The 24,508-nt window shown below is 35.4% G+C and overlaps 1 protein-coding gene across 2 annotated transcripts in view; it reads right to left on the reverse strand.

The window, feature by feature from the left end:
• Positions 1 to 21,319, reverse strand: part of LOC121316309 (SPARC-related modular calcium-binding protein 2-like) — a 63,675-nt gene extending 42,356 nt beyond the window's left edge. Inside the window, exons 1-2 of one of the 2 annotated variants that reach the window (XM_041251324.1) lie at positions 20,931 to 21,319; positions 10,524 to 10,689 (exon numbers count right to left, since the gene is read on the reverse strand). In XM_041251324.1, the coding sequence (XP_041107258.1) occupies positions 10,524 to 10,689; positions 20,931 to 21,008 (244 nt within the window). In that variant the 5' untranslated portion in view covers positions 21,009 to 21,319. The remainder of the gene's footprint in view (positions 1 to 10,523; positions 10,690 to 20,930) is intronic. The other variant, XM_041251325.1, reaches the window with a different exon arrangement.
• Between the last annotated feature and the right edge of the window lie 3,189 nt (positions 21,320 to 24,508).

Genomic DNA, 24,508 nt, shown 5'->3' on the forward strand with positions numbered 1-24,508 from the left:
CCAATTGTCTCTTTACCACCAGTGTAGTCGAGCCGGAACATTGTTCCGGTACTTTTTCTAAAGGCAGAACCCTGACTTAAGGATTAACTAAGAACATTTACAGATTTGTTATGACCATGCTTACATGGCTCCTGGCCACTCTAATGTAGGATCCTAGGCACAGATGGAGTGATCTCTTTTCCATGGGGAAATCAAATTAGTCTTTCTGTGTCTTGCCATGAATTCCCCAGGTGCCACTTTTGATGGTACACCCCGAATCGGAGTCTCTGATAACCTGTGCATATTTTAAATGTTTGCAGAGTCAAGAGTCACAAACATCTCCCGTGCAATAGTCTGATTCAGTCAGTTGTCCTTGCGATTCAATGGTGGGTTGGAATTTGTGTCCATGTTTTTCCCCATGTCTAGCAAATAGGCATAATGTAAAAGCACAAAGCAACTAGACACAACTGTAAAACCGGTCAGGGGTCAAGGTTGCCCCCGTTGTTTCTACCAACTTGGCTTGTGTTTTTCAGGCACAATAAAAGCAGATCAAACTTGCATCAAAAACACAAGCCAAGTTAATAGAAACAATTGGGGAAACCTTGACCCCCACTGCTTTTAAAGTTGTGCCTATTTGCTTTGTGCTGGGCAAGGTTGCCCTAATGATTTCTTGAAACTTATCTTGTGTTTTTGATATCTCCACTTTAAATGGCTAGGAACTTTTGCTATCTAGGTGGTTTTTCACATTTCCAATGTGTTTTTGTTTCTGATATACTATACAGGGCATCATGGTGATTGAAGTTCTCCCCAGGTGATGACCTCATAATCAAACAGAATAGAAAAAAAAACCCATGCATGATAAAAATAGCTAACAAATAACCAATCCACCAAAGATAATATTTACCTGGTAGATGTTTTTAAAACAAGCCAAATTTGGCTGGAAAACCACCAATCTGGCAACATTGATCAAGGGGAAGGAGAATATAAACGTTGCATGCGAGACATAACCTATTAAATGTTACCTAAAGTTCAAATTAAACTTGAATTTTTGTCTAAGAAAATCAGTATTTTAATTGGCTTTTCGTTACTTTTGGATTTAGGGCTACACCACTGCTCTTTACACCCAGGAACTCTACATCAGATCTTAGACAGCGACTGTCCTCTGAAGGATAAAAGACAGCTCTGCAGCTCTCTGCTTTGAGTTCTCTTGGAACCTGGCCAGTAGGGGCTGCTGTAGCACATTTAGGACAATTTTGTCTCCCTAACCCAGTGAAATCCCCAGCCAGGATGAAACCTGCTTGTATGACTCACCCTGCACACCACACAACGAACAACCAATGGGTTTGCTTTCCGTTTATGTCCCCCATCATGTGCATGTTAACAATTTCTTTCAAAACAACTTTCCTTATTCCCACAGGCAAACAGTCACATCCTTTGTGATTGCTAAGTCAAACAAGACTGGAGATGACTACAAAGTAGCATGTGTTTTTGCATGTCATTTGGTTTGGATTGAGACACTAAAATCTGGATCATAAAAAGTTGGAAAAATATTACTCTGGTTTTACCTTTTTTTTTTTTTTTTTTTTTACTACTTACAGTAAAGCATAGTTTCACCCTTATTTCCATTTTAAGTTATGCTACAATAACTGTATTTAATGATTTTTTTTATACATCTTGTATTTCTAGTTTAAAGACGAAATATTAGTGTTACTTAATACTTAAGTTTGAGCTGCCTTTTTAGAATTTCCATGATCTTAAAATGAAAAGATACATTGTGTATCTCTGGACTAAACAACCCAGACATCACTTGGATGTCAAGGTTTGCAGTTTAAGGTGTTTTCTATATTTATTCACAAAACTCTTGTGCTCGATTATGTATTAAAACACAGACTCGACAACACTACTACTTTGTACTTATTTAACACACCATTCTTTGGCCTTGCCTTTCGAGGTAGCCTTGCCCGTCAATGAGCCTGCAGATAAATGGAGAGACTGACCGCAGGAAAGCCATGGGCAGGGCTATCAGATAGTTACCCTCCCCTGTTAGACAAAGCCAAAAAGCAGGTGGCTGGGGAGGAGGAGACAAACTCTGGCACACAGCAGGGATATAATGGATTGAGGTAAGATATAAATCCTTTCCTTGCCGGTTACGCAATTTGATCTACAGCTCTGGACAAAAGTTTTGCACCACCTAGAATTTTAGGATTAAGACCTAATTAAAAAAACAAACTATATGAAACATAATTTAGATATTTTACTTAACACCATGTAATCAAATAAACATGTACCGGAAACCATAATAGCAGTACAGTATTTCAAGTTAGATTTCAAAATGTCACATTTTTCAATTCTTGTCAGTTTTTCATGAAGTATATAGGAAACTACAAAGCTGTATATAAGTCAATATGTTAAAGCGACATTATTCAGCAGGTTTCGTTCGACTTTATTAGGTAAAATTTGTTAATTCTATAGAGTGATGCAAAACTTGCAGCCATAGCTGTCATTTAAAGTGAGCTCCCTGCCAGAACCACAGCTTTGCTTATTTTATTTAAGTATACTGGCAGAAGCAAGCTTCTTAGTTTGGAGCAGATTGCTACTTTAATGTAGGAGCAGAGGAATACTTTTTTTCTAAAATATGAATAATGTTGTTTGTCATTTAGCACAATACTTAAATTGAATTGGTTTCATTTTTTTTTTAACTTGCACCACAGTCCTACCTGTAGACCACCTTTATAGATAGATACCTCACATAAAGTAAAGCTTTAATCAATGTCCACTGTCCACTGTCACTTTGTGGGATATTTGGAAAAGTACTTTCTTTCATAGATCCTATCTTGGATTTCAGGCAAACTCAACATCAATATACACTATGGTCTGGTTTTCCACTGTGGGCAAATTGCTTTGTAATACATTTACTAAGGAGAGAGCCGTTTGCCTATGATTTACCCACAGGGGAAAATATAGGCAAGGTCTTTTTTATTGCAAGGCTGGACTTCCAGCTTCAGTGGAAAGTAAAAGTGTCCACTTCCTTCGGAATCCTCACACATCAGTGGAAAAAGTTACAAAAAGTTGAATCATCTGACTTATAGAAAACAAATGTGATGCCTGCTTGTCATTTTTAGGCAAGCAGCTTCATGGATCAGCTGACTACAAAACAAACCTTCTGTATGCTTTCAACCACAGTAACAGTTGCAACTAATTTTACTGAGGGCTTGCAAAACTCCCATTTTCCGAGGACTTGTGTGTGCACTCAAAATCCATTATTGGATTAGCAGCCTCCAATAGACAAAGAAACTTGTATTCCTTCCTCTACAGCTTCTTAGCTGGAATCTTCAGAACTAGTAAGTACAAGTGCCAGCTGACATGCGGGTGTTCCGTTGTCGCTATGGTGCTTTATTAAGGCATGTAATTTTAGTTTTCTACCAAAGACATTTTTCACGAACAACTATTCATTGTTTTTAAAAGAATATTTCAATATGTTAACTGGGTGATAGAGCTCAGTGGTGTTTCTGGGCAGATACAAACCAAAGCATCTCCCAACAGTCTCGGTTCACTGAATTCCCTGAATCATTGAATTTCCTGACCTTTCTTTATTAACAAGGTCGACATTTTTCAAAAAATATAAAACAAGCAGCCGGATGGAATTTGACAACATTGTTGACAATTTCACAGCTCCCAAGCCCTTCTGTTCATTGTCCCTTCTATTGTGTGAAATGCATGTGTGATGGCGTTTTGCAGTAATAATGGATTTTTTGTAAATAATACAATGATGTGAGGTAGAAATCACAGCGGCTGTAGAGGGTGGGAATGGTGTGCTAATGGAACTTTTGGATAATAGAGCTGTACTGAGACTATTCAAGATATTCCCTTTAAATATAATAGTTTGACTAGAAATTATGCAATTGATTCACTAAAATATAACATTAATATGAAGGTAAACAATAACTTCCAAAAGGGAAGTTATTTGTATTCTATTTAATATATATTTTCGTGAGAGATTTTTTTAATTATATGATTGCCCTATTTTCAATCAATTTGTCTATTTAGTCAATTAAAAGCATTGAGGACAAGTTCTCATTTAGTGGTGGCATGGCCAAGACATTTCTTAAGCTGCAGCAGTACACAAATACAGTCTCAGCATAAAGTAACGATTTAATCAATGGTCCACTGTTCTGTAGCCTGTCGTTAACAAGATTTTAGTTATTTGACAAAGCAATTCACACAAAGTAACACACTGCATAATTCATTTAGCATTGACTTGCTCTTCGTGTTCAGGTCTGAACCCTAGTGAAGGGCTTTCCACGAATCTTGAAGGCACAGAACTATTTGAAGAGGATGGATTTTAATTTTTCAAGAGTCAGCAAAGCTTTCTATTTTTTTTTTTTTTTTAAACTTGGATGTCTTCTAGGTTTGACATATGGCTTAAAGTCACATGGTTTTAATAGAGGAAACTTATTATTATTATTATTATTATTATTATTATTATTATTATTATTATTATTATTATATTAATAATAATAATAATAATAATAATAATAATAATAATAATAATAATAATAATAGTACATATTGTGAAATTGCAAACCTATATTCTGCCATGTAAAAAAAAAATCCCATGTAAAATGTTCATATTTACAGTACTGCAAATGTTATTGGAATTGGAACTACAGTCTGAAAAAAGACAGTAGACGTTATCTGCAATAACAAGGACTGCTAGTTATATATTATTAGAGCCAGGGTCATACTTTAAAATCAGTCAGGCTATTTTGTGTTTTATAAGGGAAATCCCAATGGATGGAATAAAAAAAAAAAAAAAAAAAAAAAAAAACACTTTCAAAATTATTAATGATGAAGCCAATCCAAAAGAGGTATTTACAGAATTCTGAATTTACTGTATTACAATTATTTGCACAATTACAATTTGTAGTACTAATTGTCCCACAGGGATACCTTGTTTATTTATATAAATATTATATAAGTATCTTTCCTATACTAGGCATATATGAGAACGTATATATCTTTAGCCCTTTTCATATATAAAATTTTATTAAGTCTCAGACATAGGTATATATTTTATATAAAATTACAGACTGATTATGTTAAAATATATAGTGTACCATATATTTCAACATATAATACATATATATATATATATATATATATATATATATAATATAAATATATGGATTACAGACTAAAATGGATTTTAAATATATCCCATATATTTTAAATATATAAAAAGGGGCCAATTTCTATACATGAAAAATATAAGGATCATACTTTTCTACCATATATTAAAAATATGTTTTTATTTTTTTTCCATGAAGACAGATATTGCAGGAATACATACAACAAAGCACAGAGCTGTGGAAAGTAACACATTGTGTTTTAAACCCTGTAGCCTGTTCACTAGCACTTTAATTCATACTTGACAAACATTCAAGGGATTCTTTATATCATCTGAAATTGTTAATGTTTTACTTGGTTATTATCCTACGATGTGTGTTCTCTATCATTCTCAATTTTAGTTTATGCTTCGATCATTATTTACCAGCATTAAAGCCTGGGCTGTAGCGATGGAGAAATAAAAGAAAAATCTGCCATGTCTCTAGAGTCATCCAACATGTTGTATAATAAAAATGTATGTTGATTTATAGAGCTTAAAGCAGATGTTCTGTGGGAATTATGCCTCAGGTAGTCAAAAGGGTCAGAAGAATTAGCTGCTAATGCTAAAAGGCAGAATTATAGGTTGTATGTAGCCCCCATTACTTACTGGCTATTGCATTCTTTCCCTAGTACTGTGCCTTCAACTGGGACAGCTGGCATACCTCATAGCATGACTTAGATCACTGATGACAACCTAGATACAGTATAAGAGCTCTGCTCCATTTACCTGTAAAGCATGTTATCACATAATGGCCAAAGCATGAAGTTAGAAAGGTACTCTCTATGACCAGCAAAGAAAGTATGGGGGACTTTTCAAAGAAAAGAAAATGTACTGGACTAGAAAGTTCACAATGATAAGGGGAGCTAGGGGAAAGCATTTGACTTGAAAATCTGGGAGTGGCCCTTTAAGAACCATTGTTAATAAAATGTGGGGTCTATTAAATTTGTCTTGGAGGATCCAAATATCGGCGATGTTTAGATATTAAAATAGGCATTGTACTTGCTTTTAAAGACACAATTATACTACACACACTATTATAGATGTTGGTTACAAGTCCTCTCATTTGATTGTTTATCTGTCCCTGCTTAGATCAGATGAAGAGAGCTATCCAGGGCTCTAGGGATTTATTTGAATCAAAGCCCATCCCTGACGTTTTTGCCTTTCTGCAGGCCTTTTTAGTGAATATCGACAGATTAAAAAGTTCACTTGCTCTGATTGCGCCGACTGAAGAACTAAAGTTAAGGTTTCCAACTTTCTTTTGTACAGTCTGAAAGCACTGGTCATGCCAACTCGCTCCCTTGAGCAATGAACCACATTAAACAATGAACATTTCTGGAAGCATGAAAATAAATGCAAAAACAGAAAGAGATTTTTCTTTGCACAGAACATTATTAAGTCCTACGCAGTTCTTTTGTGTGCAATCAACAGAGTAGTTGTCATGTGGGATTCTTGGCATATTTAAATGCGTTTCTGTGCCTAACTTTGACAGTGACAGAAGATAGTGCCTTTATTATGTCAACAGTCTTCTCTGAAACACTAGCATTTTACACAAAACCTGTGTCTTTAAGACACACACAAATTCAACTGAACACACACAGATCATGGTTTGCAACAGAAGAGATGGCTTTCTGGATGCTTTTTACACTTAGATTGTATGTGATTTCAAAACTGAGAAATGTCATAACACTGGGCACTGGCCCATTGTATTACATTTGTACAGTATGTGTGTGTGTGTGTGTGTGTGTGTGTGTGTGTGTGTGTGTGTGTGTGTGTGTGTGTGGTATTAACACACACACTGACCCTTCTTCATAGTCAAATACTTTATGAAATATGACGCCTGAGAAAGTCGTTAAAGACGCAGAGGAATGATCTAGTATTAAATCCCATTCCCTTGTAACCTGGGTTTAGACCCAATCTGCATGTGTATTACAAATGGGTTGCCCCAAATATAAAAATCCAACATTTAGTCAAACCAGTCTAAAAGCCATATGCACAAACAAAAAACTTCCCTAAAAGTCATTTCAGTAAAGATATGAGTTCTATATTTATACTATATATTAAAGTGATATATATTATATATATATATATATAATCAAAATATATATATATATATATATATATATATATATACATATGTGAGTTTTCACAAAGACTCAGAGAACATACATTTTATATATCTGGCTAAAAATCACATAACCCCAATAACATAATCATAACATTAGAAAACCATAACAGTTTCTATATCCTTTCTCATTACCTCTTATAGCTCAGTTATAGTCATACATTTAATAAATACTTGTGGGAGGCAAAACAGATGAGATCCTCACAAAGAAAAACCTCAAGCACATAGAACACCTCCCTGAGCTCAAAAAAAAAAAAAAGACAAGATCTCACTCATTATATTTTGTATAATACAACATTGAGGAGAAATAAAACACATTTGTGGTATTTTGCCTTAGGATTAAACAAAAAGCAACTGAAATATAAAATAGGTTAAAGCAAATTCTGTAAACTTTGGTTTGGTCTAACCCTGGTTTTGTTTTGAATTCCAAAATGCTATTTGTTTATTTAGCAGATGCCTTTATCCAAGACAACTTACAGAGACGGATGTGCGAACTGTGTATCAGCTGCAGAGGCATTTACAACAACGTTTCAGTCGAAAGACAGAGCACAAGGAGGCTAAGTGACTTGCTCAGGGTCACACAGTGAATCAGCCAGGATTTGAACCAGGGATCTCAAGCCCTTTTCTTTAACCACTGGACCAAGCTATTGATATGAAAGAAATTAACTTATCCTTGTGCTGTATCGAAGGATGTTCAAACAGCACTGAAAGTTGCAGATTAATTTCTTTGCGTGTCTATTTCATATCTCCACAACACAATTAGTGTCCATGATACTGTAGGCCTTTTATAGTCCATGCAAAGAGTAGACAATCTTAATCTCAATCTGAACTTCAATCCAGGTGCCTTCCAGATACTTCTAATATTGAGACATTGATTAAAATAAGTTATTGGCTGCTGCCCTGTGAGAACATTATACCAAAAGCCTCCAAAAGCTTGCCTATGTTACTAAAAGCCTTCAGGACTTTAGGAATCAGTTATTAACAGCATATCAAGAGCAGTCATTAAGGAGATTGCTACCAATATGGTGAAATCCATGCATGGCTTGACAGACAAAGATTCCTAGATTATCAGCATAGATCCCAATAGATACTTTAATAGATACAATAGATACAACAGATACTTTTGATCCCAATTTCAATCTTGCCAATATTTAACAAACAATTATGTGACCAAATACAATATAATAGATGTCACTATATCTGAACTCACAGGGCGCTGGTAACATTCTTTGGCAGGTAAAATCTGTGCTTCATGTTCATGTTTTAGAGATTAGTTTTTGTCTGCCTGCAGTCATTACCGTATAGTTGCAGTGTATGTGCTACTGGTGGCTGTTACATATTGTTTAACCACAGGTTTCTTTATTTTTTATTCTTAACAGTCACAATACTAACACATCTGACTTCCTCAAACACACTGCCTGACGTTTCACCACACTGTCATAAAAGTAACGTAAACAGGTGCATAACTAAACAGTGCAAACACAACAGTGGCCAACCCAGTGAGCCATGGGAAGAAGTGGAGGAAAATGATTATATAGGTAAATGCAAATGTTCTGCTCTAGACTTACTCAGGCAGCCAGTTAAACGTGCCTCATATTTATATGACAAACCGGAGTAATAATTCTGAATGCGTATTTGGATGGGGCTCCTGTCTGTCATTAGCAGACTTAAAAGTATCTCCATGGTGGTGAGTGTGTTTTTGTTTGCTAGTACTTCTTTACCTCAGCAAGATCCACTGTCATCTCAAATGTTTATCAGTTTATTTAAGACCCCACACAGATATGTAATTATCATTTAAAACATCAGACTCAAAGGAGGAAGTCTGTGGTTTTGATTCTCTTTAGGTTTTTTTGGCAAGTGGAAGAACTGTATTTACCAAACAGCAGTTTATTGGTTAAAACAGAACTTGCTTCTTCCATCCCAGCTTTTTAGGGAAAACTCCTTAGAGTCCTGTTAGTACCATTGCAGATGCAGCAGAAGTATTATAATTAGCTTAATTGTTACTTAATTGCCCATGAAAAAGCTATTTCATGGCCATCGGGATGGGTGTGTTTTCGGATTCATCTTTTATTAAGGTGAAGCAAAAAACATTCAGACACATTAGTTTAGCCTATAATTCTTCAGATCAGAAGTGCTCAATAACACCCATAGGAGGTTATTGTGTTGAAAGCGGAACATTAGTGTTGAGAAGGTACCACTGTATTCATTAATTCAAATGCATTAAAAAGGTTTTCAATGGAAAGTTTCAGACAGTTTTGTTTGGTATTCACTGAAAAGCTGATCCCACTAATGTACAGTGTGCCAACAATTATCTGTTATCCGAAATTTCATCTGAATATCAAAAAAGACCACTAGCGTTCCATATTGCATTACAATATTCATAATGTTTTTGGTTTTTTTTCTAACTAATAAATAGTTTTCCATTTCAAGGTGGTCCTGGCAACACTGTGGTTAAGGTTAAAGTTACCATATTAACCTTCACCAGACTCCGTGGTAAAACTAGCTTTGTTTGACTCTTGGCATATATTTGTAACCCACAGTTGTAGGTACATTGAACACTCCCATAACAATCTAAGATAGGCGAAGGAATCCCCCCCCCCCAACACCTACATAGCCACTAATGCCACTTCATTCCATAGAGGGTTATGAGTCCACCTACTGACTAGACTCAACTTTGCTTCATCTCTGAGAGCTGACAAGTTTAAATATGCTCCACTCATGCCTCCAGGCACATCAAATGGAAATGACAAGTTAAACGATACAACTGAAATAGCGATTAACTGTCACTGGGATCTGCAGCGTTCAAACCCAATAAGGAAAAAAAGGAGGACAAAAGCACAGATGACTTACTGTCTGTGTAGATTCCAAAGTTTAACATTTGTTGGTTAGTAAACACAGAGCTTTCTCTGGCCAAGCTTGTGGATGTGTCCGAGTAAAGAAAACGAGTCCAATGATGTGGAGGATGGGGTTTCCCCCTTTTTAGGCTTCCACTTTTATCCAGGCTTTTAACTCTGTAACTTTATTTTTTAAATCCAGTAAATTTTACTTTTTACAGTTTTAAATCAGTCTTTTATAGTTGTATTTATGTTTTCTGTCATGACCAATGATGTGTCAGAATCCCTAATTGCAAAAAAGCACTTAACTGGGCAGCTGCAACAATTTACAGAGATATACCAACAACAGTACCTCAACAGAAAAATAAATACATTGCAAGTAAATCCAATGTATGAAATGCTTGTCTCTAGACACTCTTACCTTTGCAGCTGCCTCTATATGCTATCTCTAGCTGAGGGTCTCTGCACTTGGCTCTTTGAAATTCACACCGAGTCATGAATGTTCTCCCATCCGAGGCGCACAGTGTCTTCTGTGGTGAGCCCGTGCACTCCACGTTGCATTCCTTATCTTGGTCAACTCGTAAAAACTGTGAAGGGAGGTGGAGGTGGAGAAATCATTTGTTGAGTTAAGCTGAAAACGTAAACAACAAACCATAATCCTACCATAATCGAACAGTGTTTATTACGATTTGTCAGCTGTTAAATGCATAGCATGGTGTGTTTCATTGCCCCCTTGTTTCATAAACAGAAGTAAACAAAAAAAACTGCAATGATATTATAGTGATGGTGTAGCTTTAGGAGCAGGATCTATTCTGCCAGCAACTCAATTGTGTAGGAAAGCAAGTCACATTAAGTGTAAAACTTAGCAACTACTAAGCACCAGTCTAACAAATTTTGGCTAATAGTTGTTGTCACAATAACATAAAGGTCATGTCTACAAGGCAAATCAAAACAGTGTTCTGGAACATGAGTAACATGTTTGTTTAAAAACAGATTTGAAAATAAGCACACACATCATTATTTATACTGTCTCTGAAACCTCAACTAGATATACATTTTCCACAAGAATGTAATTCGCTCTGTGGAGTGAATGACAAGTCAAGCTCATGAGTAAAGAGTTGCTACTGGAATAGTAACTACTTTACAGTGGCAGATGAATAGTCAGTGCAGCCAGGGCAACTGCACAGGGTCCCATGCACTCAGTGGGCCCTAGAGGGGTCCGAAAGGTTTGGAAGAAAAAACTTAACAGTGATAATATCCTTCACATTTATATTTGCAGCTGTTTCCTTTATATTCATATCATTGTACCTACCAGCGCTAGTAATTAAGTTTTTATTCTCCCTCGTTTCATCAATTACTGCTATTCTATTAATTACGTTTTTTTAAAAATGACTGAATTAAAATGAGCTTCCTAACTTGTTTTTCTTCCCTCCTAACTGCTTTTGCTTGGAGGCTGGTATGAGGCACTGTTTTATGTTTCGTTGGCCGTTCTTTTTCAAACCACTTGTCCTTTAGTCTAGTGGTCTCTCAATATTGCAAAACCATTTCCTACTGTCTTCATGGAAGGTTTTGGGGTGCTGTTCAGCAGTCTTTTGCAATTATATTCTGTGTGCATGATTCATCCTGTAGTTTAGGCAGAAGCTGTCAACAGGTGCAGCTGGGTACCAAAATAAATGCAAGCAAATGAGCATGCTTGTATTTCTAATTGGAAAAAATGATTTTCTGTACAAGAACATTTTTGTGAATTTCTGTGAAATCCTGTTAGCTTGTGATTAAAAAGAGTGTAGTATTGGAAGTAAAGATGCATGCAAAACACAAATAGGTGAGTAGAAAAGCTTCTTATTAATGTAGTTGCATGCTGTTTCATACATGCTAACATTCTGAGAATAAAGTACTGTTAAATACTGAACACTTGACTTGGTGTGTTTTATGTTTATAAAAGTATTACATAAAGGTCAGGGTCTACAATAAGGCCGACCTTTCTCCTCCTCCGCCACTGCTGCTGTACCATAACATTGTTAAGCTAAATTCTGGACAGTGCCGTTATATATTACAATGGCATTCCAAAAGAACATAAAGCAAACTTAGAAGAGTATTAAAAAAAAAAAAAAAACGTTTATCTTAACCTTGTCTTGGGCTTCAACCATCTAGCCACTCTCCCTGATTTTTGCTAGCGTTTTCTACCTATGTATCGATGCATTCAATAAGGTTATTCAATGGAATTTGCATTACAGTATATAATAAAGGCTGGTGTCAAATATCAGTGTCTTTTTATCTCCAGTGCTAGCTTTTATTATAAATATCAATGGTACTGCTGCAGCAGGCATTTCCAGATGGTGACCATATGGAATGGATTTTTGCCTGACAAAAGCTGGCTTTTTTTTTTTTTTTTTTTTTACTAGAGATAAACATATGCCTTTGATAAGACACTTCCCACGACATCTAAGAAGTAAATGAAAACACTAAATGTATTTCCAAATGATTTTATTATTAATACATTCAAAATAAACACCAGAGATACAGGGCAATTCTGCAATCTGTAGAGTAAAAACTATATATTATTTCTTTATAATAATTGTTTTCCATCGCATTGTAGTCCAGAAAAGTCAACATACTAAGTCTTACATTTTTTAAATAGTCATTCAACATACTATAAGATATGAGTCTTACAAAAGATTTGTTTGTTCCTGAGTCACTTTGAGATGGCCCATTAAGATTTTGTTTAGGAACCAAGGAATATATAAAAAAAAACCAATCGACACGCTACAGTATGCTTTTAGAATACCACCAAACACATTTTTTTAGATGGATCCCATGCCAGGATATAGGCCAAAATATGTTTTCAGTGCTTTCTGAACATGTCTCCATCTCAATAAAGATGTCTAAATGACAACTGTTAAATTTGGTATTACCAAACACATTCTCATTCTGGTCATTTTCCTGAACGCTATTATTTCACCACTTTCTATTTCCATCTATTGTTTATTATGGAGAATTTAAACAATACAATGTGTAACCTATTCTAAAAAAAGAAATACATTTCTGTATAATCTAAAACATTTCCATCCATCGTTTCAAGACCCGGACATTGCAATCCCTTGTTTCCATTCTTTTGGTAATGTATAATAGCATCAAAATAGCATGCTTACAACATAGCTTTACAACGCACAAGGATAAAGACATTTATTATTTATCTCTCTACCTGGATTGCAGTACATCAGACACTTGGTAATGTATATTACCCAATTAAAATGAGTAAAATAGGAAAGTCCCTTTTTAAATCTATTAATTATATCTTTATTTCCCTCCCTCTAAATTAGTGGTTTTATTTATTTACAGAGGTTTTTTTTTTTGTTTTGGTTTTTTTTTATGATAAAAACATATAAATCGACATTTGAAATGCGGGGGCTGAATTAAGGGTAAACCTTAACTATGTTTAGCAAGCCTTATTGTACTGTTTATTGCAGCTACCCCTTTAAGAGACTCTTCGTGTTGCCCATTTAGGATACCCTAAAGGTTGGGAGCTCCACGTAGTTTTCAGGTAATATACAGACTCTTATGATTTTTGTTCAATTAAAAAATGTATAATTATAATTACTTGTGGAATTATAATAAATAAAGTAGATGAACAAAAAATTTCCAAATTAACTTTAGAGCTTGAAAAACATTGAAGTTCTGTACTTTCTTAAGGTATGTTATTACATGATAATACTACTTCATCAAGCCTATTATATAATAAGGAGCATTCATTTATGGATGTGTTTTCCCCTGGTAAAGTATGTTTTGCTGTATAAAATTAGAAAAGCAATTGTACAAAATTACAAAGGTCTTTAAAAGGCAAACAAATGATCAGCTGCCAAAACAAAACCTTCTTGTCAACTTTCATCATACATCTTTAATATGGAACATATAAAAGGGATGTAGCCAGCAGGGAAATTTGTTGAACTAATGGCCTTGAATTTGACTTTAAAGTAAAAACACTAATGAAATATATTTTCACACAGTGGATTTTCTGGGCATGGAAGCTCGGTGAGGCTTTACTCCTCTGCCCGGGGGACAAAATTGTTTCCTATAGGAAATACCCCTCTAGCTTCCTACGAAGCACATCAGAACATATCCGCTTTCTCATTAGCCTGAAGGTTGTTGTATTTGTATTGATCCTGGTAGGAGAAAGTAAGTACCAAGAAAAATTAGCGGTCTATCTCAGTCAGTCTTTAAAACCTATAATACTATAAATTGTAAGGAAAGATCTTGTCTGACTAATTTTGGGGTTACCATTTAATTCTATAAACTTGGGCACATTGTTTTTTTGGCTATCCACTTGAACCAAGAATAAGCCCCAAATTCGGTATAGTTCAAGGTTTTGTCTTCATGCATACCCATAAAAATAATGCAGTACTGTATATGTGTTATCTGTGGATATATCCTTTTAAAACTCACGTTTTTATGATAAACTCTTGTAGTAAGCATAAATCCAATTACTGGAGAAAAGCTAAGCATAACAAGTTACATCTCTATCTTTTTTTTTTTATGAATGCAATACTCAAGTTAGAGTTTCACTTTTGATGCATTATTTTACGATTCTGAGATTACATAGCTATAACAATGTTCTATCCATCCTTTTCTCTCTCTCTCTCTCTCTCTCTCTCTCTCTCTCTCTCTGTCTCTCTCTCTCTCTTATATTGTAATTAAAACATGTAATCCACAGTAATAACGTGATAAATATAAGTTGGATTAGTTTAACGGGTGATGTTGCTACAGCTACAACAGGGATCAAAAAAACAATGAAATACTGCCTGGGGCAGCTTGCTAGAGACAAGTCTTGATAGGCTGAATAGCCTCTTCTCATAATCAACATTTCTTATGGAATGAATAAAAAACTGAATTTTTAAAAATCTATTTTTTTTTTTTTAACGAATTGCAGTGTTTATTTGTTAAAAACAGTATTAGAATAAACAAAAAAATTTAGGAATACATAAATTGCACACCTGCCTTTATATTAATAATTCAAAAGAAGAAAGCATTCTCTGTAAAGCAGCTGATAAAATCGTGCAGGAAGTACACATTTTTGGGTAAAAGGGTATGAAGTAAAAAGAGAATGTGTTGATGTCAAGACTATTCACTATTCAGACTTTACTTCCTTTATTTTAATATTTCAAGATTTACTTTCAGAATGCTGCAGCAGGACAACTAAACAGATTAGATATTCTTTATACCTGAATAGACATTGTTTTGTTTTGCTTTTTGTTCTCATATTATAGACTGTTGTTGTAAATAAACTATATTTCAAATTTACAAACTGCAAAATGCAAGTTGCAAAGTTGAATAGATTGGTATAAGAGACCATCCAGTGTTGGAAAGCTTCAATAGTTCTTTATCTATTACTACTCCTAAAAAAAATGTATCAGACTGTAATACAATAAAACAATACAAGGTAGTTATTAGTCATTAATATTTGGCAGGTGGTAATGACAAGGTTTCAATCCAAGAGAAAGCCAAACTGCTGTTGTTAAATGAAGACATGGTCTAGCTGAAGCACAACCCTGTGTTAATTGACCATTTTGAAGTGTGTTACATTTTCTATGAATTCCTTAGTTCTGGGTCACTGGCCACCGATGTCCTCTGAAGTCCACAGGACTGCAATCCTCTTCTGCAGCTGTGACCTCTGAGCTCACACCCTTCTTCATTCACAACTTGCTTTGAAAGGAATGAAAGACCTATCAGAAATCTGGGGCTCAGCTCAACCTAACTGGGCCACCACCTTGTCAGGCCAAACTCATTCACTTCACCGGCTGCAGAGCCCAGCAAATCCATACTAAGCTATCTTATCTATACTAAGTCTGAAGTTTGTGGTTTTTAGAGGGGGGGGGGGCAGGTAAGGTAAAATAGACACTATGTTTGTTATTCATTCATGTTTTTTTTTAAGTACATATGAGTGGAGAACATCTACTCTTCTTTAAAATGTCTAAATAAGGTACTATTTGAAAGACAAGATAAAAAAAGCACAATTTAGTAGTTTCTGAAGACCGTCTTAAGACAGATTACATTTTATGATAGGTAGAGGACTGTTATTAAAGCCCTATCCTAAGCTCCCAACCTTTCTTTTCGCTTTATCTTATGTCAGTCTCTACAAACTCTGTTATTTTAATGGTAACTCAAGTTTCAGGAAGAATGTGTGGGGATTACCTTTAATGAGTTTATTCCCAATAGAATCGCAACATCTGGGTTCAGAATTCACCCTTAACTTAAAACTTGGCTTACTTCAACTCTCAAAGTGGCAAATAATTAGAAGTCGAGACAACCTTTGAATTGAAGAAATTTCAAAAGAATTATTGAATTAAATTCAATTAGTGGGTTTGTAGCTCCTAGATTTCACAAAATAATTCCATTCCATTCCTCAACGGCGAACCCCAAGTTGTTGCACACTGAGGCATTTTCAGACACACAACTTGTGCACAAAACAATGCAATACAATACTTCCTGTGTTTCAATTGAAACTTGATCAAGAGACATCTGTCCTTCTGTCTTTCATATCACCTTTTTCCCTTCCCTTCAGGGATTCAGCTGAAAACCCTAAATAAGAGCTATTAAACAATTCCACATCAGTGCCTACTAACTCTATGAAAGGATGTGGAACCTCCTTGAGGAGATTAATTGTACCACCCCCATTTTTATATGGAATTCTTGAGGTGTTAGGAAACTGTAAGGAATTCCTAACAGAATCCGATCAGGATTAAGGTGTTCAGTGGAACTACTAACAGGTAAACAACTAACCAGTTGACATTAAAAGTTTCCAAGTATTAGATGGTGATGTATATAGACTTAAGTACTTGGCTAGCAATCCCAGAAAAACAGGCTCTGTATTTATAAAGCATGCATGTACGAATATTGCAATGCATAGCAATGTTTTAAGAATATGTGTCAGTGATTTTTTAAAATTAATATCCAGATTTATTTTGATTTTTATTTCTTTGGTACATTCTCTGGGATCCAAGGACCATGATTTTGCAATTGTTTTTTTAAGTAGTAAACAAAGAAAATATTTTTTTATGGAAATGAAGTTAGAAGGACACTAAAAAGTAGAAATAAAACATAATGATTCTTGAATTTCAGTAGCCAGTCATTAGTCACTGCACTTACCACATTGCCTTTAATGAAGCATTGTCTATATCATAAAGCCTCAACACAGTATGGCACAATTGTTAAGCTTCGCTCAAGCATCAATATATTCACAGAGGACCCAGGGCCATGCATAATTAAACGACCTTCTTTCTTCTTTCACAGGCCTGTTACTTTCAGACATGCTAATCAAATTCTCTTACATCAGCTTTTAAGCTTCTGCCATATTGATTAAAATCTGGGACCATATTGTGTTGTATTATAAAAATGCAAAGAAAAAGCCATGATATGAGTATAGGGGTAGGAATAATAGTGAACCTTTCAATAGCACACCAGTGGAGCTGGCGAGAAGCAGCATGAAATTCTCACCCCGTGAATTTCCTGCTGTGGCTGTGTGATTCGTTGGTTTCCAGCTTGATGCACGGAAGACATTGACAGGCCTTAACCAAGCTATTAACTCAATCAAAGGGAGAAGCATAATGAATAATTGCTTTGCATAATGGGACTGAACTTTGGGATTTGTGTGAGGAAATAACAGGTGCAGCATTAATGGTCTGGGAGTCTGCTATTATTTTAAGTGTGTATGGTGTTTTTCTTGCTTGAATGAAATGTGTTTGGGAAGGATGGGAATGTTTGAAACACACCCTAATAAATAATAATACATCTAGCGTTTCTATTGCCTGATTGGTATGAAATGTTTTTTCTGAGGTAATTAAGACATTTCTACTGCCCAGCATAAAATCCAATATATTAATGTGTGTTATGTTTCAAGCTATCAGCTTCCTTGATCAGACAGTCATTAATTAAATGAAAATACACTGGACTTTAATTTACAAGTACTAGAAGCAATGTTTTAAACTTGGCAAACAGTTTAAACATCTCCTCCAAAGGACAAACTAATGCATAATGAATAAAGGACAATATTTGAGATGTTTCACAGGCTGGTGCTACACAATTCTTTTTGTGTTGTATTGCCATGTGTTGGATTTAATTTCCGTCCAGACCATGGTACCAATGTTTAGATTCACATTACCTTAGAAACATTGAGTGGAGTGGGCTCATTTGAGAATAGAGGCTCTGTTAGTGTACAGTAAACCAAAGTTTAGGACGGATCCCAACTCTTAATCTGGGAAACCAAAAGGGAAGAAGTCCAAATACTGTCAATGAAATCACATCATGCTCCAATGCTTGTTTAAAACATTTAACGGCAAATATGTGCACAAATATGCTGATTCACAGGATCTAAACAGTCGTAAATCTAAATGCTGTCACAGTTTAAATATTAAAGATAAGAACAGGCCTTGCACTTATTTTTAAAGACAAATAAGGACTTACTGTAGATCCACTTGTTGATTGCTCTACTGGACTTCATTACCCTGTCATACTTATGCAAGATCAGAGTTGTGTCATCTAACAAATGCAGGATGGAGGCTATGGTCTTTCTGCTACCAAGAGCATGGTTAGATTGAAAACAAAGTAACATAAAAGTGAATAAATGTGCTTCCTAGAATATTTTCAAAGCATTACCTAAGGTCTTTAAAGAAAAAAAAATGATGTTAATTTTACCAATGAGAAACAAACACCTTGATGGTGCTTAAGAGAACTTGGATTATATTACTTGGTTGCTTGGTTTTAGTTTTGTAAAACCAACAGGCAGTAACTTTTTAAGTTTTATTGTGACTGTGATGGTAATATGGGGAAAGACAGCCGTTAAAATACAAAATATAAACAGTTTCAGTCATCAATGGTTTGTATATGTAGTCCTGTCTTTCCCCACGTTATTGTATATAGAGAAAAAAAAAAAGTTAATTCATGTATAGTGAAATTTAAAGTTGGTTATCGGACTTGATAACAAGGCATAGTATAGAACAACTATTTCATAACTGAATTAAGAGGTCTCAAAAAAAGTATATATGATCTATTGCCATTAGGGTAACTCTTTTCAATAGTTCCTGCATTTCATAGCATCAGCGTTAAAAACCACCTTCACCTTGAGTTAACAACTTCAGCATTTGGTTCCCATTTAGGTTTCAAGACTTCTGGATCATCACAAAAATAACATCCATGACTATGGCAGCTGTCACTCTCGCTACCAAATCATCAAAGGCACTCATAAACTGAATTCCACAAAACAATCTTTACAAGTTGGTTTGCCACCAATTTGTAGTGACAGTAGTGCAAAAACAACACATAACAAAAACCAAAGACCTTCTGTATGACTAATAATCTGAACAGCAGGCTTTTAAATATACTTTGGCTGTTAGTGGGTCAGTCATGGGTACATACAATTTTAAACTCATAGATTAATAAAAAGCATGCGAAAAAAGAATAATGTCAATGATTAAAAAAACAATAAAAGAAATCGGACTCAGTGTAATAGTATTCAAGTTGAAATAGGAGGACAGACGTGTGCAGCACACTTGATCTTTCCAGAGTGAGAGTGCACAAGACTCACTGGCTTCCACACCATGCTCTATAATCCTCTAGTCTATTTTTCTGATGCATTTAGCACTTGGTGGAATTATAGCTTCAGCAAGCACTACGGAATGAATAAACCAAATATGTCACTGCAGCTTAGTGACTGTGGAGTTTAGCCCGGGGTACAAATGAACACATTTTGTTTTTGTATACCTGACATTATGCTTTGCCTTATTGTAGGTTAAATAAATCATCACAAGCATATGTATTCAAGTTTTATGCTGCTCTTAAAATATTTGACATACCCCAGCCTCCACACCGAGCTTTTAACTGGAGCACAAGCTAAATAATAACTTATTTAGGAGTATAAATGATGGTCTATAAAGGTAGACCACTAGACTTAAATCAAATTAGAGTCACAACGCATAGTAATGAATCCTCCCAAAAATGCAAACCGTATTACAGTATTTTGTATTTGTTTTTTATCCATATAGGTTATGGTTTCGCGATATTATTTAATATAACATGATATCATGTTGTCAGTGTTAAAATCTATGCCAAAAAATAGAGCATTCACAAATGTTTTAGGACAGTTTTCTCATTGGACAAACTGTATTTTATTGATGTTGTTTTCACAACCTAAAGATCCCTGCCATGCAGAATAATGACAATAAGGAAGTGTTTTAACTGCCTAGCCCAAAACATCTTTCTATTTTCACCTTCATCTTTCATTCTTAATTCTCTGTATTCTCTGAGTATTGGATCATTATATAAAATGTATAACACCAAACCCTTCTGTGTTGGACAAAACTGTACATCTCATATGTGTGGGATAGTTTAAAAATATCAAAAATGGGGTTGCATATCACATAAAATACATAAAAAGTTCAATCTCCCAAAATCATAATCGAATAATCCTTTCTGGCTGACTTTTTCAACACCAATCTCCCTCCTATTCCTTCTCCTCTCTCCGTTCTACTGAAGAATGTGTCAGCTTTCCAATTGTATTCTTGATTTAGACTCTACATAAATCCCTCACTCTGCCTGCTCTTCTTTCGATGTATCATTTTAAATGCGTCAGCTTTTAAAAGAAATCTTATATAAGAAACATAAAGTAGCACAAAAATCAAACAAACAAGTTGTTTAGCCCACAGAATAAAGTAAACAGTGTAAATAGTACTGCCCCACACACACACACACACCCATAAAAAACCACACTAAAGCAGTTGTACTATACATTAACAAACACATATACATGTGTGCAATAATAAATATCAGTATGTTTTCTTACCGTGAGTGCTGAGAATTTCTGTGGATATACTGTGGGGGAATGCAGAATCATTAGCAGGAAAAGACACTGAAGTAGCATCCTGATAGCACTAGAACTGCTAAACGTGTCTGGTTTCTCTAGTTTTTTTTTTTTTCCCCTGATTAGTTTTCCTCTGTGAGCTTTCCTTTCTCAGAGAGAGTCCCTAAATCCTCAGATCCGTTGGCTGCTACTTTATAGTATTTTTGTTGGTGGTAGGTAGCTCTCAGAAACTCAAAATAAAATAATTAGGCTCTCTTCCTTCTTGCTCTGCCAAAATCAACTTCTTTTTTTCTCTCTTCCAGCTTCTTCTTCTTTGGCGTGTCACTTCAGATTGCTCCCCCACCCTCTGCTCTTCTGACTTTTCTGAGCTTCTCTGTGACCCCTTTCTTCTTCTCTCCCACCCACCCCCCCCATCCCCACCCCCCCCCTATGTGTCAGTCAGATCTCTTATCAGATGCTGGCTCTCCCCTCTCTTCTAGGTAGGTAGGTTTTGTAGAGATCTCTCATCTGCTGTTAGCTAGTTTAAAGGATGTATGTGTGTGTGTGTGTGTGTGTGTGTGTGTGTGTGTGTGTGGTGATTAATTACAAAAGGCAATGGTTGTTTTTTCACACACACACATATACTTTAAAGAAAAATAAAAGGAAAGGTAGGTATGAGAGTTCCATGGCGTGCACTTGTTTGAGTATGTGTTTTTGTAAAAATGAAGTGCATGCCACAGAATCTCCAAGCATTGACTGAAGTCTTTCTCTGTTTCATTGCCCTACTCACTCACTCTCTCCAAGCTCTTTCATTCCAGCCAGCCTCCAAAGCGTTTCTCCTCCCAGGCTTGCTGATACTCTGCTGATTGATTGATTAACCTCTTGACACTAGATTTACTCTCCAAAAATGCTGAAAAGAAAAAGAAAAAAAAGATGAGAAAGATATACAACCCAAGACTGGTCTGCCTTCTAGAAAGAATAAAGAAAATAATAAATAATAAAAAGAAAACATAAGAAGAAGAGAAAGTGATCCACAGGAAAGTTTGTACTGTACTAGTGACAACTTGTACTTAACATATAAAATTCAAGTTATAGTAACTTCTCATGTTTCATTTATTGTTGCTATCATATTACATAACATCTTATTTGTATGAAATAACAAAGGTGACATTCCTTTAATGAAACTTTATCTGTATTTATCAATGTACAGAGAAGATGAACACACTTTATTTTCCAATTTGTGTGCTTGTGTTTGAGAGGGAGGCAGTGTAACCTAGTGGTGAAAGTTTGGGATACAGCTTTCTTGTTTAAAATCCCAGCACAACTGCCAGCTTGCTGTATGACCCATGGCAAATCAGTCTATCCAACTGTGAAATTGGCAACATGGAGAATCCTAGCAGTAGGTAAACAGTATCTGATTTTTTTCCCCCCGAGCGAAAACAATCAAAATCACTTTTACCTCACGGCTAAATACTATAAACAAGTGTCCGGTTTGAAGACATATCATCTATAAAAAGATGCAGCTTTTGTTCAAAGCAAACAAAGTAATTTGTTTTCAGTAGAATGAATATCTGTAACCTCTTTCTGAACTGTTGTGGTATTAGATATGGCAGATTTAAATGAAAGTTAACTTTTTGTAGTTGTCTCCAATTCCTTATATCCATGAACCTAATCCATGGCTAGTTTAACACATGTCACTTCCACAGACAGGCCTATAGGCCATGCCTGTCCAAAGCTGAGCCTTCCACTCCTGGTCTTTGTTCCAACCCTGTTCGGAATTGTTTAATTGAACCCATTAAATCTCCATTCTAGACCTTGAAGTAGTTAATTATATCATTGTACCTGTTAAACCTGGAGTGGAATAGCCCTTCAGGACCATGATTGGACATCCCTGTTATAGGCTCTATACTTTAGCTTAATAGATTTCGATACAACATAAAAATGAGCGTCACATGAAAAAATTCTACTCCCAAACAGACCCTCATATTTGTTTTTAGTACCCTCAAGGTAATCATTTAATATGGGTATGGCAAGGTATTGAAACATTCCTGTAATTGTTTGTTTAAATGATACAATAAATTGTTTTGCACAAAACCAAAAAATTGACCACAAAAAATAAATTTCACTTTACTAATATAACCAGAAATATAACATTGGTGACCCTTTTAGAAGGAAGCTTGAAAAGGAAAATATAGAATTGAACCTTTAACTGCTTGTTTATGTTACTAATATCAATTATATATAACTACTAAAAATGTCTGTGGGCTTATTTAAACCTTTGTGAAATGCCAAAACATTTAATCTAAAGGCTCCATCACTGTTAAAATGATGTAGGTGTTAGCCAGAAGGGCTGTCTACCTGAATTAGTCAAACCCGATGTGAAGGCAGCTGAAGTGGTCGCAATACAGAGACAGTGGCTTTTATTTACAGGTGATTTAACATGTACAATGTATACCTGGGATTTCTCAGAGAGGATACAACAGAGAGGCGGTCCTTCTACGGAGACAGGCTTTAGTTCTGTCTTAAATGTTACTATTCAGATAAGAAGCTGTGCAGCCAAAGCAATCCTATGGACAACAATTGCTTTTACGTTTGTGTGTCTGTGTGTGTGTGTGTGTGTGTGTGTGTGTGTGTGTGTGTGTGTGTGTGTGTGTGTGTGTGTGTGTGTGTATCTCTGTGCATCATACACATGATTTTTTTTATCACTGTCTTAGGAAATAAAAATGTTTTCACCCTTTATGAAAACTACTGCAGTAAAAGTATACCAAGGTGTAATAAACATAGAAATTGATAAGGTATGGTAAAGCATGTGGAAGCATGGTAACCCATTAAATGTTGTGACATTGTACTGTGCATTTTAGTGCACACATACAATAGTGCAGAACAGACAAGACTACATCAGCATTGTGGTTTGGCTTATTATTTGCGTGACAAAGACAAGCATCTCTTTTCTGGATTAGGGTAACGTAAACATGCGTACATCAGCATAAAACTGTTTGTTTTAGTAAGAATTTCATTCATTCACTTACATAATGTAGCCAACAAATTATTTCTATCCGTCAGTGTCATGTATATATAGCTTATTTGTACGTTCTGATTTAGTTTAATTATAGGTATTTAGTGCCATCTGCTGGTCATTTAAAAAAAGGACTCATACTTGTACAGGGTGGTTAAGCACTTAACTTATTCCAATTTGATAGAGATCATGTCAGAAAGCGTTTTTTGTGTTCCAAAATGCTAAATTCTGCATGTCACTCTTATCTTGATGACAGACCCCACTCCAATGTGAGATGTGCCCATATTAAAGTAGCTTCAAATGTCATTTGAATGGTTTTTTTATTTTTAATTTTCTTTGCTATGTTATGGTGTTTGCAATCATCCCGAGTGCTTCTAGCTCCAATATTGTGTATTATCATCTTGCCTCTATATCTCTCCTTACCTGGATTTGAGCTGTTTTGAGGTTGTCTGGAGATGCAAGGACTGAACATCCTTCCCTATTCCATTTAAATCACGTGAAAACGTGAGCTTTCACCTACTCTGATATGTAGCAAATATAAATGCACTGTCTCTCTATCTCTCTT

Source organism: Polyodon spathula, chromosome 5 (genome assembly GCF_017654505.1).
Source record: "Polyodon spathula isolate WHYD16114869_AA chromosome 5, ASM1765450v1, whole genome shotgun sequence".
Classification (NCBI taxonomy): Eukaryota; Metazoa; Chordata; class Actinopteri; order Acipenseriformes; family Polyodontidae; genus Polyodon; species Polyodon spathula.